The following is a 15612-nucleotide window of genomic DNA, read 5'->3' as shown; positions in this document are numbered from 1 at the left end:
ATATATACACATTCACACACACACACACACACACTACACAGCATACACATATGCACACACTACACAGCATACACATTCACAAACTACACAGCATACACATATACATTCACACACTACACAGCATACACATATACATTCACACACTACACAGCATACACATATACATTCACACACATACTACATATACATGTACACAAACAGCATACACATGTACACACATATGACATACATGTATGCACACACATTCACACACACACTACACAACATACACATATTCACACAAGCACACACACACACTACACAGATAGTTCATAGCCTGTATCCTCTTACAGGACCCTGCATGTACCGCTCTTGACACTGAGGCCATTTGATGTACATGTTTTTTTATCTATGGTGCAGGCTCGGACACGCGCCCCCACAGCCTACAAACCCATTCCATCCTGAGTGACTTCTCATAGTTATCAATGAAGGGAGGGGGCAGCAGGAGTCGAACAATTACAATGATTATATTAGTGACAATCTACATAGAGAAACATAAGTTATTATTAAATCCGGTATTAGCAATGTATTGTAATACAATCACATTGCCAATACCGGATTTAATATTAATGTGCCGCAAATGTTATGCAGATAAATACACAGTCACTCTGTTTCAGATTTACCCACCTCCTGGAAGTGGAGGGCCCTCTAATGGGCATGTAACAAAATTAAGGGATAACTGAGTTGAAGTCTGGAAGGTACTAGATGTTACATTGTTGCAAGTGGAGGGGCGGGTGTTTCTGCTTACCTTTATAGGTCCTGACTGCAGTGAATCCAGCCCTCTTTTGTTCCTGGTTCCAGACTTCAAGGAAGAATTTTTGCTGTGGAGATGGAGCGTGCAAAGAGAAAGTCTGTACCGCCAAAACGCTTCAGAGAAGTTGTGAAGGAGGTTCCAGGCATGAGGGGAGCTGCAAGAGAGAGCGGATCAGCATCAGAGGATGTGGTACCCCCCTCCCCTGTTCGCAAAACTAAATCAGCCCCCAGGGTCCAGGGCAGGCCTAACACGAGGGGGGAGCTGGGAGCCAGTGCCACTGCTGTGGGCTCTGGATCCCAGGTCCCTCCCTCAGCCCCCCATCCCACGCAGATTTCCTCTCATAGTAGTACTGTGGTCCCGGTCCCGGTGGTGGTTTGTGGGCCTGCGCCTTCCTCCAGTCGGGAGGTTATGGGGCCTGTGTTAAGTACCCCTTCTAGAGCCCCATTAGTGCATGCGGTCGCATCCCCATCCCTTTACCCCCATCTAGATGAGGCTGATTCTCTTACCGGTCCCCCGCTAGGGGAACGTGTGCTACCGGGCCAAGCTGCTGCCGGGCAGGTGTCATGGCAGCAGCTCTCAGCCCTTCCGCCGGAGGCCTTAGCATCCGTCTTTTCCTTGGCTCAGGCGCTTGCGGGTAACTTGTCCCCGGGAGGCCTGGGTGGTGGACCAGCGTTGCAGGCCGGAGAGCGGGGCGCCCACGTGGTCAGGGCTCTCCATGAGCCCATGCGTGCGTCGGGCCGTAGCCCCGCCCCTTCCGGCGTCGCGTCGCGCGCATCCTCCCTGAGTGATGGCTCAGACAGGGAGGAGCGCGGCCGCAGCAGAGATCGCGGCAAGGAAGGCAGGAGCAGGTCACCTCACGGAGCACACACTAGTGAGTTGGGGAGGCTCCGTGAGGGTGACGGGGCACCTGGGGCGCGTGCGAGTGGTAGCTCTGGGGGTATGTGTGGCAAGGCATTGAGTAAGTCTGCTGGAGGTAGGAGAGCTGCGTTGAGAAAAAGGGGCAGAGGTGTGATTTCCGGGCGAGCTGCCCAACCCAGATTACTTACGGGTGTCCACAGGGGGATAACTGTGGCTAGGCAAGGGGTTTCAGCTGGGGATACTGAATATTTGGATGTGGCTGGCACTGCTTCTGGGGGTCAAGTTGCAAGGGATGGCAATAGGCAGGTGTCTCCTGGTGTAAGGCGTGCTGCTGTGAGTGAGAGTATGAGTGGGCCGCAGGGCCAGATTGCCAGTGGTACTGAAGAGATCATCAGGAGGGTGGTGGCTGCTGCGCTTGGGGTCTGTCTGTCTGGGGATCAGGGTGGAAACCCCCCAGGGGTCCTGCCATCCACGCGGAGTACTCCCCAAAATGTCTTGTTTTCACAGGGTTTTCAGATGGATCCGGCGGTTCCAGCTATGGCATCTGCGTCACGGCAAGGGACGGTGCCGCTTGCTGCTTCATCGCCGGCTACCACAGAGGACAGACATCAACAGTCGCATGCAGGATCTGCGCCCCCAATGGCCCCCAGCGGTGAGTTTCTCTTACACACATCTGCACATGTAGAGCTGGGTTCATCCTCTAGTGAGTCGGGATCAGAGAGTGAGGGTGATTTAGGCTCAGTGGGAAAAGGCCAGAAGGAGATGTTTAAGATGATAAAAAAGCTGGTTGCTGCGCAGGTGAAGGGGAAAGACCTTAGAGCACAGAGTAGTCACATAATTCCGATAGCGCAGGAGCCCCCCCTGGGGTTACCGGGCATGGGAGGGCCTCCTGTGTCTAGGAAAGTGGCGTCTCACGGGGACACTTACCCGTGTTTGGTTCACTCCCTATATGGTCACCTAAAATCTAAGGTGGTCAAGAAAATTCAAGATGGGCGTTATGTCAACATTTTTGAATTGTCCCCCGAGTCGTGTAGGGCTAGGGAACGCGCGGCGGATGGCACAGGACCAAAGAAGGTCCAGAGGCCAGAGACGTTCGAGGAGTGGCACCGTTGCTTTAGGGTATTGGCCACGTGTTATATAGATAAGTGGCCCTCACAAGGGCATAACTTATTTAAATACGAAGATACCATTGACGATATACGGGCTAGGTTTAAGGAAGGTGCGTGGCGGGAGTATGACATGGCCTTCCGCAGGAAAATGGTGGGTAACCCCCTCCTGCACTTTGGTACTAAGGATATTGACCTTTGGTCCAAACTGGGGTTGGAAGGGGGTGCGGGGAGCACCCCTGCCCCTCGACAAGGGGCTAGTAGAGTTGCCCAGAGGCAGAAACGACGCGGCAGAGAATGCTGGAAATTCCAGGATAAGCAATGTGACAGGGGGGCTAGTTGTTCCTTTCGTCACATCTGCAAATTCTGTGGCGGACCTCATGCGGGGGCGGATTGCATCAAGCGGAGGGACTCCGGCAATGACAAGCCGGCATCCAGAGGGGGCCCTGGGTACAAGGGCCCCAACCCCACTTAGATTAACGGCCATGGAGCCTTGGCTGGCTCTTTACCTGGACCAAGAAGCAGCTCTGCTGATTAGGTCTGGGTTGCGGGAGGGATTTAGGATCCCGGTGGGGGGTGATGTCTTGGGTTCTGTGGTTCACAGGAACCTTAAGTCGTCTTACGAATTCCCGGAAGTAGTACGGGACAAACTGAATAAAGAAATGGCGTTGGGCAGGGTAGCGGGCCCTTTCGGAGCCCGGCCGCTGCCCGACTTAGTGGTGTCCCCTTTAGGGGTAGTCCCCAAGAAGGACACTGGCAAGTTTCGGCTTATCCATCACTTGTCGTTCCCGAAAGGGGGGTCGGTTAACGATGCCATCGATTCGGAATTGAGTTCGGTCCACTACCAGTCATTTGATGACGCTCTGGGGACCGTCAGGGGTAAGGGAGCTGGGGCTCTAATGGCGAAATTGGACATCGAGTCCGCTTTTCGTCTGCTGCCCCTGCACCCATCAGCATTCCGGCTGATGGGTATGAAAGTGGATGGGGCTTTCTATGTAGACAAATGTCTTCCCATGGGTTGCTCGCTATCATGCGCCTTGTTCGAGTGTTTTAGTTCCTTTCTACACTGGGTGGTGCAGAGGGCTTCTGGGGGTGGGGCCGTGGCCCACTACCTGGATGACTTCCTGCTGGTAGATAGGGCAGATTCGGACGAATGCTCACGCATGATGGTCATCATGCAGGACATGATGGGTAGATTCGGGGTGCCTCTGGCAGAGGATAAGACTCAGGGTCCCTGCCCGCGCCTTACGTTCCTTGGTATCGAAATCGATACTGAGGCGGCGGTTTGTAGGTTGCCACAGGACAAAGTCGACCGCCTGTTGCAGGTGGTTTTGTCTGTGCGCAAAGCGGATTCGATTTCAATTAAGGAACTGCAGTCCTTGCTGGGTCTCCTTAATTTCGCTGGTAGGGCTATACCCATGGGAAGGGTATTCAACAGGAGGCTTGAGAGTCAACTGCAAGGCCCGAAGGGGAGGGGTTCCCGGGTTAGGGTGTCCGCAGGGATGAGAGAAGATCTCGCGGTATGGGAGGAATTTCTAAAGAAATTCAATGGTGTCTGCATTTGGCAGGAAGGCCCTAGGTCCAATCAATCGCTTCATCTATTTACTGATGCGGCGGGCGGTTTTGGGTATGGGGCTTATTTCAATGGCGATTGGAGCGCGGCTCCTTGGCCGGTAGATTGGGTTTCTGCTGGTTTAACCAGAAACCTAACGTTGTTGGAAATTTTCCCAATCATTGTAGCGGTCGAACTCTGGGGCCATAGGCTGGCCAATCAGGCGGTGATTTTTTGGTCAGACAACATGAGTGTTGTCTTTGCCATAAATAGGCTATCTGCCTCTTCGCCCAGGGTGGTTACGTACTTACGACACCTGGTGTTGCGTTGTTTGCAGCTGAATGTGCGTTTCACGGCACGACATGTGCCGGGCGTTAGAAACATCGTAGCAGATGCTCTGTCCAGATTTCAATGGGGTCAGTTTAGGAGGGTGGCGCCAGGGGCCGCGAGAACCGGTCTAAATTGCCCCCCTTTTCTTTGGCAGATGGCGGGGGTTGGGGAAGTGTCCTCCCACTGATAAGGGCGTCCTTGGCTCCCAAGACGTGGTGTGCATATGAGACGCACTGGAGATCGTGGGTCTGCTTCGCCTGCCAACAGGGGTTTACCGTAGAGTCGGCTACACAGGTACAGATGCTTGACTGGCTTGCGGGGTTACATAGTCAGGGAGTATCCAGGCTGTCTGCTCAGAGCAGGCTTACTGCCGTGGCATTCTTCAATAAAGCGTTAGGGATTGCGGATTTTTCACGGTCCTTTCTAGTGAAGCAAGTAATGAAGGGTTGGGGGCGGATGTCCCCACGGGAAAAAGACCGTAGAGAACCTATCACACCTCTACGATTGCGCGAACTGGTGGGCACACTGCAGTCAGTGTGCTCATCCTTATTCGAGGCGGCCCTGTTTAGGGCGGCCTTCTCGTTCGCCCTGGCTGGGGCGTTGAGGGTCGGCGAACTTGTGGCTGCGTCAAGGAGGGATACGTATGGTGGGATACAATGGGAGCATGTGCGGACATCGGAAGATGGGCTGCTGCTTCTAGTGCCTAGGTCCAAGACGGATCCGGAAGGCAAGGGAGCTTGGCTCGTGCTAGGTGAGAACGAATTCCCTGAATGTTGCCCGGTTAGGAGTTTTAACGATTACTGCCGGCTTCGACCACAGGGTTTTCGGCAGTTATTTATTCATGAAGATGGGTCCGCGTTATCGTTGTTTCAATTTAAAAGGGTCTTGGCCAAGGCAGCGGCTGCTGCCGGGCTGGATCCGTCGCGGATTGCGTCCCATTCCTTTAGAATTGGGGCTGCCACCTCTGCGGTGACCAGTGGTGTTTCTGAATCAGATATCAAGAAATTGGGGCGGTGGAAGTCGGGTCGTTTTAAAGCATATATTCGCCCTTTGGGGGACGAACCCATGTAGGCTGGGTTTCTCAAGTTGATTAATGGGGGGTCATGATTTGATGGTTGTGTGGTGTTTGGGAAACAATGGTAGACATGGTTCGCTTAGTTTTCTGTATCATATGTTTTCAGGCATGAATGCCCCCGCGAAACGGGTGTGGATAGTGGGGCATTCCTTCGTGCACTGGGCGTCCATCAGGGCGTCGCAGCGGCCAGACGGGCAGCAATTGGGATTGGCGGCATCCAGAGCTAATGTGCGATGGCTAGGGCGCAGGGGCTTAACTTGGGATGAGTTGCCCACCTTGCTACAGGATGCACACAGGCGGTGGGGAAAGCCTCACATTATTGTGCTACACCTGGGGGGGAACGACATGGGGTCCGTTCCTGTTTTGGATTTAATTCAAAAGATGGCTTCTGACATACGCTGGATCTGTGCTTGGCTTCCTGAGGTACAGATTGGGTGGTCCAACGTAGTTGCACGACTGCGTTGGAGGTACATTGTAAATCAGAGGGCAGCGTATAACGTGAGGAAGAAGCTGAATAGGGAGTTGGGGCGGTCGGTCACGGCGTTAGGTGGTTTTGCCATTAGGCATGACGAGTTGACGGCTGACAACAAAGCTCTCTATCGCCCTGATGGGGTTCACCTGACAGAGGTGGGCTTGGACATTTTTCTGGGAGATATTAGGAAAGCATTGTTAATGGTTGTTTGAATTTATATGTTTTGAAATTAAGGTTGTGTTGTTATGAAGTTAATATATATGGTAAGAGCTTGTCAGTTGTGGCGGCAAGAGGTGGTTGGCTCTTGTGGCGGTCGGTCAGGGCCCAGAGAGCGGGCGGGGAGAGAGATGAGTGATGTCATGGGATGGGGGAGGTGACACTCACTAGGTGCCGACCCCCCTACGAATCTTAGGCAAATACCTCTCTCAGCTTACAGCTCTCTCTCCTCGCCAATTGGGTGTGGCTATCGTGCCACACTGCACACACCGTGTAGGGCTCTGACCGTCTGCTATTAGGGGTTAATTTTAGCTAGTTCATTGCCGCCACCAGCGAAGAACTGTTACAGTTCTCCTATTCGAAGTCTTTAGTTGCCTAGTTGGCATATTTACATAGGCCTAGTTTTAAAGGCTTATGTGTTAATAAATGCGACCGTGACCGGTCTTTTGCCCATTTAACTGGTTGTCAAGTGTTTTTATTTCATCTAACTTATTGTTAAGTATGTTATTCCTTTTAAGTCATGTGGGTACAAGGAAGACGTAATAGGAGGTTTATCCCTTATGGAAGTGGAGGGCCCTCTAATGGGCATGTAACAAAATTAAGGGATAACTGAGTTGAAGTCTGGAAGGTACTAGATGTTACATTGTTGCAAGTGGAGGGGCGGGTGTTTCTGCTTACCTTTATAGGTCCTGACTGCAGTGAATCCAGCCCTCTTTTGTTCCTGGTTCCAGACTTCAAGGAAGAATTTTTCCCGCCCACCCGACCCTGGATGAAGACGTGGCGGCTTAGGGTTGTTGAGGGCTCACCCTGGCGTGGGTAGGTTTAATTGAACAAGCTCAGTAAGACCAGGGGGTAAGTTAGTCTTCCACCCTCCAGGAGCGTGTTTTATGACTCGTACCTGGGGGGTCGCCTTACTGGGCTGGTCGTATATGCCCTAGCTGGCGGTCGGTCAGGGCCCAGAGAGCGGGTGGGGAGAGAGATGAGTGATGTCATGGGATGGGGGAGGTGACACTCACTAGGTGCCGACCTAGGGGTTCCTCCCCCCTACGAATCTTAGGCAAATACCTCTCTCAGCTTACAGCTCTCTCTCCTCGCCAATTGGGTGTGGCTATCGTGCCACACTGCACACACCGTGTAGGGCTCTGACCGTCTGCTAGTAGGGGTTAATTTTAGCTAGTTCATTGCCGCCACCAGCGAAGAACTGTTACAGTTCTCCTATTCGAAGTCTTTAGTTGCCTAGTTGGCATATTTACATAGGCCTAGTTTTAAAGGCTTATGTGTTAATAAATGCGACCGTGACCGGTCTTTTGCCCATTTAACTGGTTGTCAAGTGTTTTTATTTCATCTAACTTATTGTTAAGTATGTTATTCCTTTTAAGTCATGTGGGTACAAGGAAGACGTAATAGGAGGTTTATCCCTTATGAGTCCTAGACTAGACCTAGATCACTGGTGTCCTCAGACACACTTTGCCACAGCACAGTGACAAGACTCCAGGCTTCAAGTGCTCAAGACCGTTGTTCCCCAACCCCGCCCGCATGCCTCGCTGCCCACACTGAGTCAGGCCAGTTTACTAGTCAGCACATGTAGTCACATGCGCCAACAACTGCACTTACTGACTGTGCCAGTATTGGGTGCAATTGTGGTCACATGATGACCACTTGGTGGAGGGCCCAATCGTAATTAAAACATTTAAAAAAAAAAAAAAAAAATCAGCTATACTGCAGCCCGGGTGGGGGGGGGAAGCAAATGGGGGGGGGCAAGACATGCCCCTCTTGCCCCCCTGTAGCGACGCCACTGATTATTCACATAGGACTTTTAATTTTAATCAACTTTCCAATTTACTTTTATCATCAAATTTGCTTTTTTCTCTTGGTATTCTTAGTTTTAACTAAACATAGGTAGGCTCATATGCTAATTTCTAAGCCTTTGAAGGCTGCCTCTTATCACATGCTTTTTAAATCTCTTTTCAACACAACGAGACAGAAAGTACACATGGGCCATATAGATAACACTGTGTTCAGGCGCAGGGGGTTATTTAAGATTTAGCACAAAACAATGCTAAATGCAAGACAATAGATAATAAACAGTCACAGTCATGTGATCAGGGGGCTGGAAGAAGGTTCCTAGATACAAGGTAATCACAGAGGTAAAAAGTATATTAATATAACTGTGTTGGTTATTTTAAAACAACAACAATTCTATGGTAGACTGTCCTTTAAGTTCAGCTATAGCACTATCTGCATTCCCAGTGGAAAGAGCTTCTTTGGCTATATTAAAAAATCAGTGTTGTGCCTATTGGATAGGAGTAGCTGCAATTCAACAGGGTAATATAAAATTCAAAAGGCAATGTAAGCAAAGTGTCAAACTTACAGTAAAATGACTGATGGCTATTGTTGAGCAGAAAGTGTAAATCTGAGCAAAATTGAGATAACACAGTCACACTATATTAGGTTAACTGTTCTCTTCGTACATCTAGCTAAGGGAACCATCCAAGTGATTTTTGTTTTTATAAATTCAATTATAGCATATCAGGCTCAGCAATTCACTTTGCTTAATCATTTCTCTCACTTGGAAATCTGACACCCATGGCTGCCCCTGCCCCCCTGGCACAAGCTCACATGCTGGCTTACTGACCGTTGTGCCGCGTGCACCTTCAACAGTGACTGTCTGTGTGGACCAGTGCTGCTGACTGAGTCTGACCTTGCAGGCGTGCAGTGCTATGCTGCTGCTGGTCCTCTCTGCGGTGGCTGCCACTCAGTCTCTGTCTCACTTACATTCTGCACTCTGCCGAGCTGCAGACGTCACGTGACTCATGTCTCCCAGTCTCAGATGTCCCAGACTCACAGTCGACTCCAGTACTGACTAGACTGCACGTGCAGTCAAAAACTGATACACATGCAGTCAGTCAGGAGGAGGAGACAGCCAACTCTACTTCCTCCCTTGGCTGCTCTAGGATCTTGAGCCTATCTGCGCGGTAGTGCGCGGTGCACCAAAATGGGAAGCCGAAGTTCAAAGAGAAAGTTATATTGTTAAGTGCCACAATTTTTTTTTTTTTTAAATTTAATTAAAAAAAACAAAAACTGTCTGTAGACTTGGGGCCCCCTGTGGGAGGAACCTCCTGGGCATCCGCGACTGTCGCATCACTGATAGTTCCGCCCCTGTATATATATATATATATATATATATATAAATATATATATATATAAATATATATTTATATATATACATATATATGTCTATATCTCTATATATATTACCAAAAAATCATCAGATATATATAGAAATATTTATTTAACAATAAATAGAACATATTTTTCTATGTGAAGAACATTGGAATGTGAAATGTTCCCAATTCATGTCAAGTGTAGCTCCCTTGAATAAACTCGGTCAGGTTAGCACGCGAGCATGAGTTTTTTTTCCAGTTTTGCGTACCATTGAAGCCTATGGGAGAATAAGGTAACGCGCCCGCGTTATTCAAAGATCACCCTTTTGCGTGCGTCGGATTTTCTCTTGTGCTTTTAACTTTCAACTTTTAACCTGACGCACGCAAAAAGCCTCCGCCTAGGGAAGTTAACGTGCGAGTGCAAAATAGCATTCCACTCGTAATCTAGACCTAAGGGGAAGAACATTTTACAGTAAAATGTCCTTTTAATACCTGTTTTACTGTATTGTCCTTTCGTCTTTAAGTTAATATCTCAACAAACAGTTATAAGCTGTTCTATAGGGAATCAATACTACCAAAACATTATATAAAACTTTTGTTGTATAAGAGATTTACTTTATCAAAACAGATAAGGTTCAGTCGCCCCGATATAAGGATTCTCTGTGGAGTGATGCAGAAGATTCCCAGTTTTTTCAGTCTCATTTGAGCGTAAAGGAGACCCAATGTGAGAGCTCCAGGAAGTGCTGGGTTGACAGCCATTGTTAGCATAAAACATGAAAACAATATAATGTCCCTCGTGCTGGCCTGAGAATGATAAAAAAAATACATTAAAAAGAAGCAATTCACAATCTGTAAGAAAAACCCTCATGATTTTAAGTAGCATGAGCCCTACTAGATTAGACAAACAAATACTTTAGATGATTTCATATGATGCAAAATAAAATACAACTGTCAGTAAAATAATTAAGTGCTCCATTTTACTATTTATTCTAAGCACTATATATCATTAGTTTGCATAGCTTTTTTAACTTTCTTGGCTACCATTTTATTTTCTTCTTACTGTTAAGATACATTTTAAAAGTCTTGAAAAATATTTTACATTGGAAAATATTCATAATGCATTTTTTAAATGACTCACTCATATTACATGTATTTAGTAATTTAGTATTTAGTAAGTAGATGAGTGTGGAAACGTGTGGGCTTATATTCCTGCAAGCGTATAGTTACAAAAATGAGATTTCAATAGTATCAAGGCCTATAGCAGATATTAGCAAAATAATCTTGTGGTACAGTTGATAGTGAGTAAAGTTCAGGCTCCATATTAGCAGACTTTCAGTTAATATGAAGGAGTCGATTTATTAAGCAGCGGATGTTGCTTCAGAGCCCCATCATTTCGGGCCTGCCAGAAATGGAAGTTAAGAAGCAGTGTAAGACCAGTTTTTAGGTGGGGGACTGAAATCATCCAGATCAAATACAATCGGGATGATTGACGGCCCCTGCTAGCAGCCGATTGGCCGCAAGTGAGCAGGGGGCGGCATTGCACAAGCATTTCACCAGAAATGCTTGTGCAATGTTAAACAGCGTATGCTGTAGACATTAACGACTAGATTTAGAGTTGGGCGGTAGCTGTTAAAACCAGCGTTAGAGGCTCCAAACGCTGGTTTTTACTGCCCTCTGGTATTTGGAGTCAGTCAGGAAAGGGTCTAACGCTCACTTTGCAGCCGCGACTTTTCCATACCGCAGATCCCCCTACGCCATTTGCGTATCCTATCTTTTCAATGGGATCTTTCTAACGCCGGTATTTAGAGTCGTGGCTGAAGTGAGCGTTAGAAATCTAACGACAAAACTCCAGCCGCAGAAAAAAGTCAGTAGTTAAGAGCTTTCTTTTTTGGGCGGTTTATAAAGCTCTTAACTACTGTGCTCTAAAGTACACTAACACCCATAAACTACCTATGTACTCCTAAACCGAGGTCCCCCCACATCGCCGCCACTCTATTAAAATTTTTTAACCCCTAATCTGCCGCTCTGTACACCGCCGCCAGCTACGTTATCCCTATGTACCCCTAATCTGCTGCCCCTAACATCGCCGACCACTATGTTATATTTATTAACCCCTAATCTGCCACCCCCGCTATCGCTGACACCTGCAGATTATTATTAACCCCTAATCTGCCGCTCCGTACACCGCCGCCAGCTACATTATACCTATGTACCCCTAATCTGCTGCCCCTAACACCGCCGACCCCTATATTATATTTATTAACCCCTAATCTGCCCCCCACAACGTCGCCTCCACCTACCTACAATAATTAACCCCTAATCTGCCGACCGGATCTCACCACTACTATAATAAATGTATTAACCCTTAAAGCTAAGTCTAACTCTAACACCCCCCTAACTTAAATATAATTTAAATCTAACGAAATAAATTAACTATTATTAAATAAATTATTCCTATTTAATGCTAAATACTTACCTGTAAAATAAACCCTAATATAGCTACAATATAAATTATAATTATATTGTAGCTATTTTAGGATTAATATTTATTTTACAGGCAACTTTGTAATTATATTAACCAGGTACAATAGCTATTAAATAGTTAATAACTATTTAATAGCTACCTAGTTAAAATAATTACAAAATTACCTGTAAAATAAATTCTAACCTAAGTTACAATTAAACCTAACACTACACTATCAATAAATAAATTAACTAAAATACATACAATTATCTACAATTAAACCTAACACTACACTATCAATAAATTAATTAAATACAATACCTACAAATAAATACAATGAAATAAACTAACTAAAGTACAAAAAATAAAAAAGAACTAAGTTACAAAAAATAAAAAAATATTTACAAACATTAGAAAAATAATACAACAATTTTAAGCTAATTACACCTACTCTAAGCCCCCTAATAAAATAACAAAGCCCCCCAAAATAAAAAAAATGCCCTACCCTATTCTAAAATTAAAATAGAAAAGCTCTTTTACCTTACCAGCCCTGAAAAGGGCCCTTTGCGGGGCATGCCCCAAATAATTAAGCTCTTTTGCCTGTAAAAAAAAAACATACAATACCCCCCCCAACATTACAACCCACCACCCACATACCCCTAATCTAACCCAAACCCCCCTTAAATAAACCTAACACTAAGCCCCTGAGATCTCCCTACCTTGTCTTCACCTCACCGGGTTCAGCGATCGGTCCAGAAGAGGGTCCGAAGTCTTGATCCAAGCGGCGGCTGAAGAACTCCATCATCGGGCTGAAGTCGGAAGTCCATCATCGGGATGAAGTCTTCTATCAAGCGGCATCTTCAATCTTCTTTCTTCCGGAGCGGAGCCATCTTCTTCCCAGCAGACGCGGATCCATCCTCTTCAACCGCCGCCTACTCGCCGAATGACGGTTCCTTTAAATGATGTCATCCAAGATGGCGTCCCTCGAATTCCGATTGGCTGATAGGATTCTATCAGCCAATCGGAATTAAGGTAGGAATATTCTGATTGGCTGATGGAATCAGCCAATCAGATTCAAGTTCAATCCGATTGGCTGATCCAATCAGCCAATCAGATTGAGCTCGCATTCTATTGGCTGTTCCGATCAGCCAATAGAATGTGAGCTCAATCTGATTGGCTGATCCAATCAGCCAATCGGATTGAACTTGAATCTAATTGGCTGATTCCATCAGCCAATCAGAATATTCCTACCTTAATTCCGATTGGCTGATAGAATCCTATCAGCCAATCGGAATTCGAGGGACGCCATCTTGGATGACGTCATTTAAAGAAACCGTCATTCGGCGAGTAGGCAGCAGTTGAAGAGGAAGGATCCGCGTCGGCTGGGAAGAAGATGGCTCCGCTTTGCACCGGAATGAAAGAAGATTGAAGATGCCGCTTGATAGAAGACTTCATCCCGATGATGGACTTCCGACTTCAGCCCGATGATGGAGTTCTTCAGCCGCCGCTTGGATCAAGACTTTGGACCCTCTTCTGGACCGATCGCTGAACCCGTTGAGGTGAAGACAAGGTAGGGAGATCTTCAAGGGCTTAGTGTTAGGTTTATTTAAGGGGGGTTTGGGTTAAATTAGGGGTATGTGGGTGGTGGGTTGTAATGTTGGGGGGGGTATTGTATGTTTTTTTTTTACAGGCAAAAGAGCTGAATTATTTGGGGCATGCCCTGCAAAGGGCCCTTTTCAGGGCTGGTAAGGTAAAAGAGCTTTTCTATTTTAATTTTAGAATAGGGTAGGGCATTTTTTTATTTTGGGGGGCTTTGTTATTTTATTAGGGGGCTTAGAGTAGGTGTAATTAGTTTAAAATTGTTGTAATATTTTTCTAATGTTTGTAAATATTTTTTTATTTTTTGTAACTTAGTTCTTTTTTATTTTTTGTACTTTAGTTAGTTTATTTCATTGTATTTATTTGTTGGTATTATATTTAATTAATTTATTGATAGTGTAGTGTTAGGTTTAATTGTAGATAATTGTACGTATTTTAGTTAATTTATTTATTGATAGTGTAGTGTTAGGCTTAATTGTAACTTAGGTTAGGATTTATTTTACAGGTAATTTTGTAATTATTTTAACTAGGTAGCTATTAAATAGTTATTAACTATTTAATAGCTATTGTACCTGGTTAATATAGTTACACAGTTGCCTGTAAAATAAATATTAATCCTAAAATAGCTACAATATAATTATTATTTATATTGTAGCTATATTAGGGTTTATTTTACAGGTAAGTATTTAGCTTTAAATAGGAATAATTTATTTAATAATAGTTAATTTATTTCGTTAGATTTAAATTATATTTAAGTTAGGGGGGTGTTAGGGTTAGAGTTAGACTTAGCTTTAGGGGTTAATACATTTATTATAGTAGCGGTGAGATCCGGTCGGCAAATTAGGGGTTAATTATTGTAGGTAGGTGGAGGCGACGTTGGGGGGGGGGCAGATTAGGGGTTAATAAATATAATATAGGGGTCGGCGGTGTTAGGGGCAGCAGATTAGGGGTACATAGGTATAATGTAGCTGGCGGCGGTGTACGGAGCGGCAGATTAGGGGTTAATAATAATATGCAGGTGTCAGTGATAGCGGGGGTGGCAGATTAGGGGTTAATAAATATAACATAGTGGTCGGCGATGTTAGGGGCAGCAGATTAGGGGTACATAGGGATAACGTAGCTGGCGGCGGTGTACGGAGCGGCAGATTAGGGGTTAATAATAATATGCAGGGGTCAGCGATAGCGGGGGCGGCAGATTAGGGGTTAAGAAGTGTAAGGTTAGGGGTGTTTAGACTCGGAGTACATGTTAGAGTATAAGGTGCAGACGTAGGAAGTGTTTCCCCATAGAAAACAATGGGGCTGCGTTAGGAGCTGAACGCTGCTTTTTTGCAGGTGTTAGGTTTTTTTTCAACTCAAACTGCCCCATTGTTTTCTATGGGGGAATCGTGCATGAGCACGTTTTTGACGCTGGCCGCGTCCGTAAGCAACGCTGGTATTTAGAGTTGCAGTGGCGGTAAATATGCTCTACGCTCCCTTTTTTGGAGCCTAACGCAGCCATTCTGTGAACTCTAAATACCAGCGGTATTTAAAAGGTGCGGGGGGAAAAAAGCACGCGTAGCTAACGCACCCCTTTGGCCGCAGAACTCTAAATCTAGCCGTTAGTGAGGTTAGCGGACAGGATTTGCCACAGCGGCTCATGTCTGCTCGCCTCTTAATAAATCTACCCTGAAGTCTGAAAGTATAATAGACCATCCTACTTCAGTTAGTTTCTTCATCTATAGAACTCTTTCTATTCCTTTGCCTGGGACCTCTCCATCACTCTGCACAGAACTACTGGCACCGAACCTCAATCTAGTCGACCTTAATTGCCACCATTAACATCCAATAAACCACCCACCTAAGGAAACCTCTTAGAAGCCCACTAGTAACTTTGTACACTAACATCCCTAGTGACAATAATCAAACTGAGGCACCAAACTAGCAACACAACATTTTCATTAGCAATTCCATATTAGTACCTGGATCATAATTACATCTGTATTT

At 46.1% G+C, this 15612-nt stretch overlaps 1 protein-coding gene across 1 annotated transcript in view; it reads right to left on the bottom strand.

Moving 5' to 3' along the window:
- The window catches only part of LOC128657508 (probable cation-transporting ATPase 13A4), a 454774-nt gene that overhangs the window by 375297 nt on the left and 63865 nt on the right, over nucleotides 1-15612 (bottom strand). The window contains 1 exon segment of the mRNA XM_053711875.1: nucleotides 10182-10370. Within this exon segment, the coding sequence (XP_053567850.1) occupies nucleotides 10182-10370 (189 nt within the window).

Source organism: Bombina bombina, chromosome 4 (genome assembly GCF_027579735.1).
Source record: "Bombina bombina isolate aBomBom1 chromosome 4, aBomBom1.pri, whole genome shotgun sequence".
Lineage (NCBI taxonomy): Eukaryota > Metazoa > Chordata > Amphibia > Anura > Bombinatoridae > Bombina > Bombina bombina.
The sequence above is the reverse complement of the archived record's forward strand: the minus strand, read 5'-3'. Positions and strand labels throughout refer to the sequence as shown.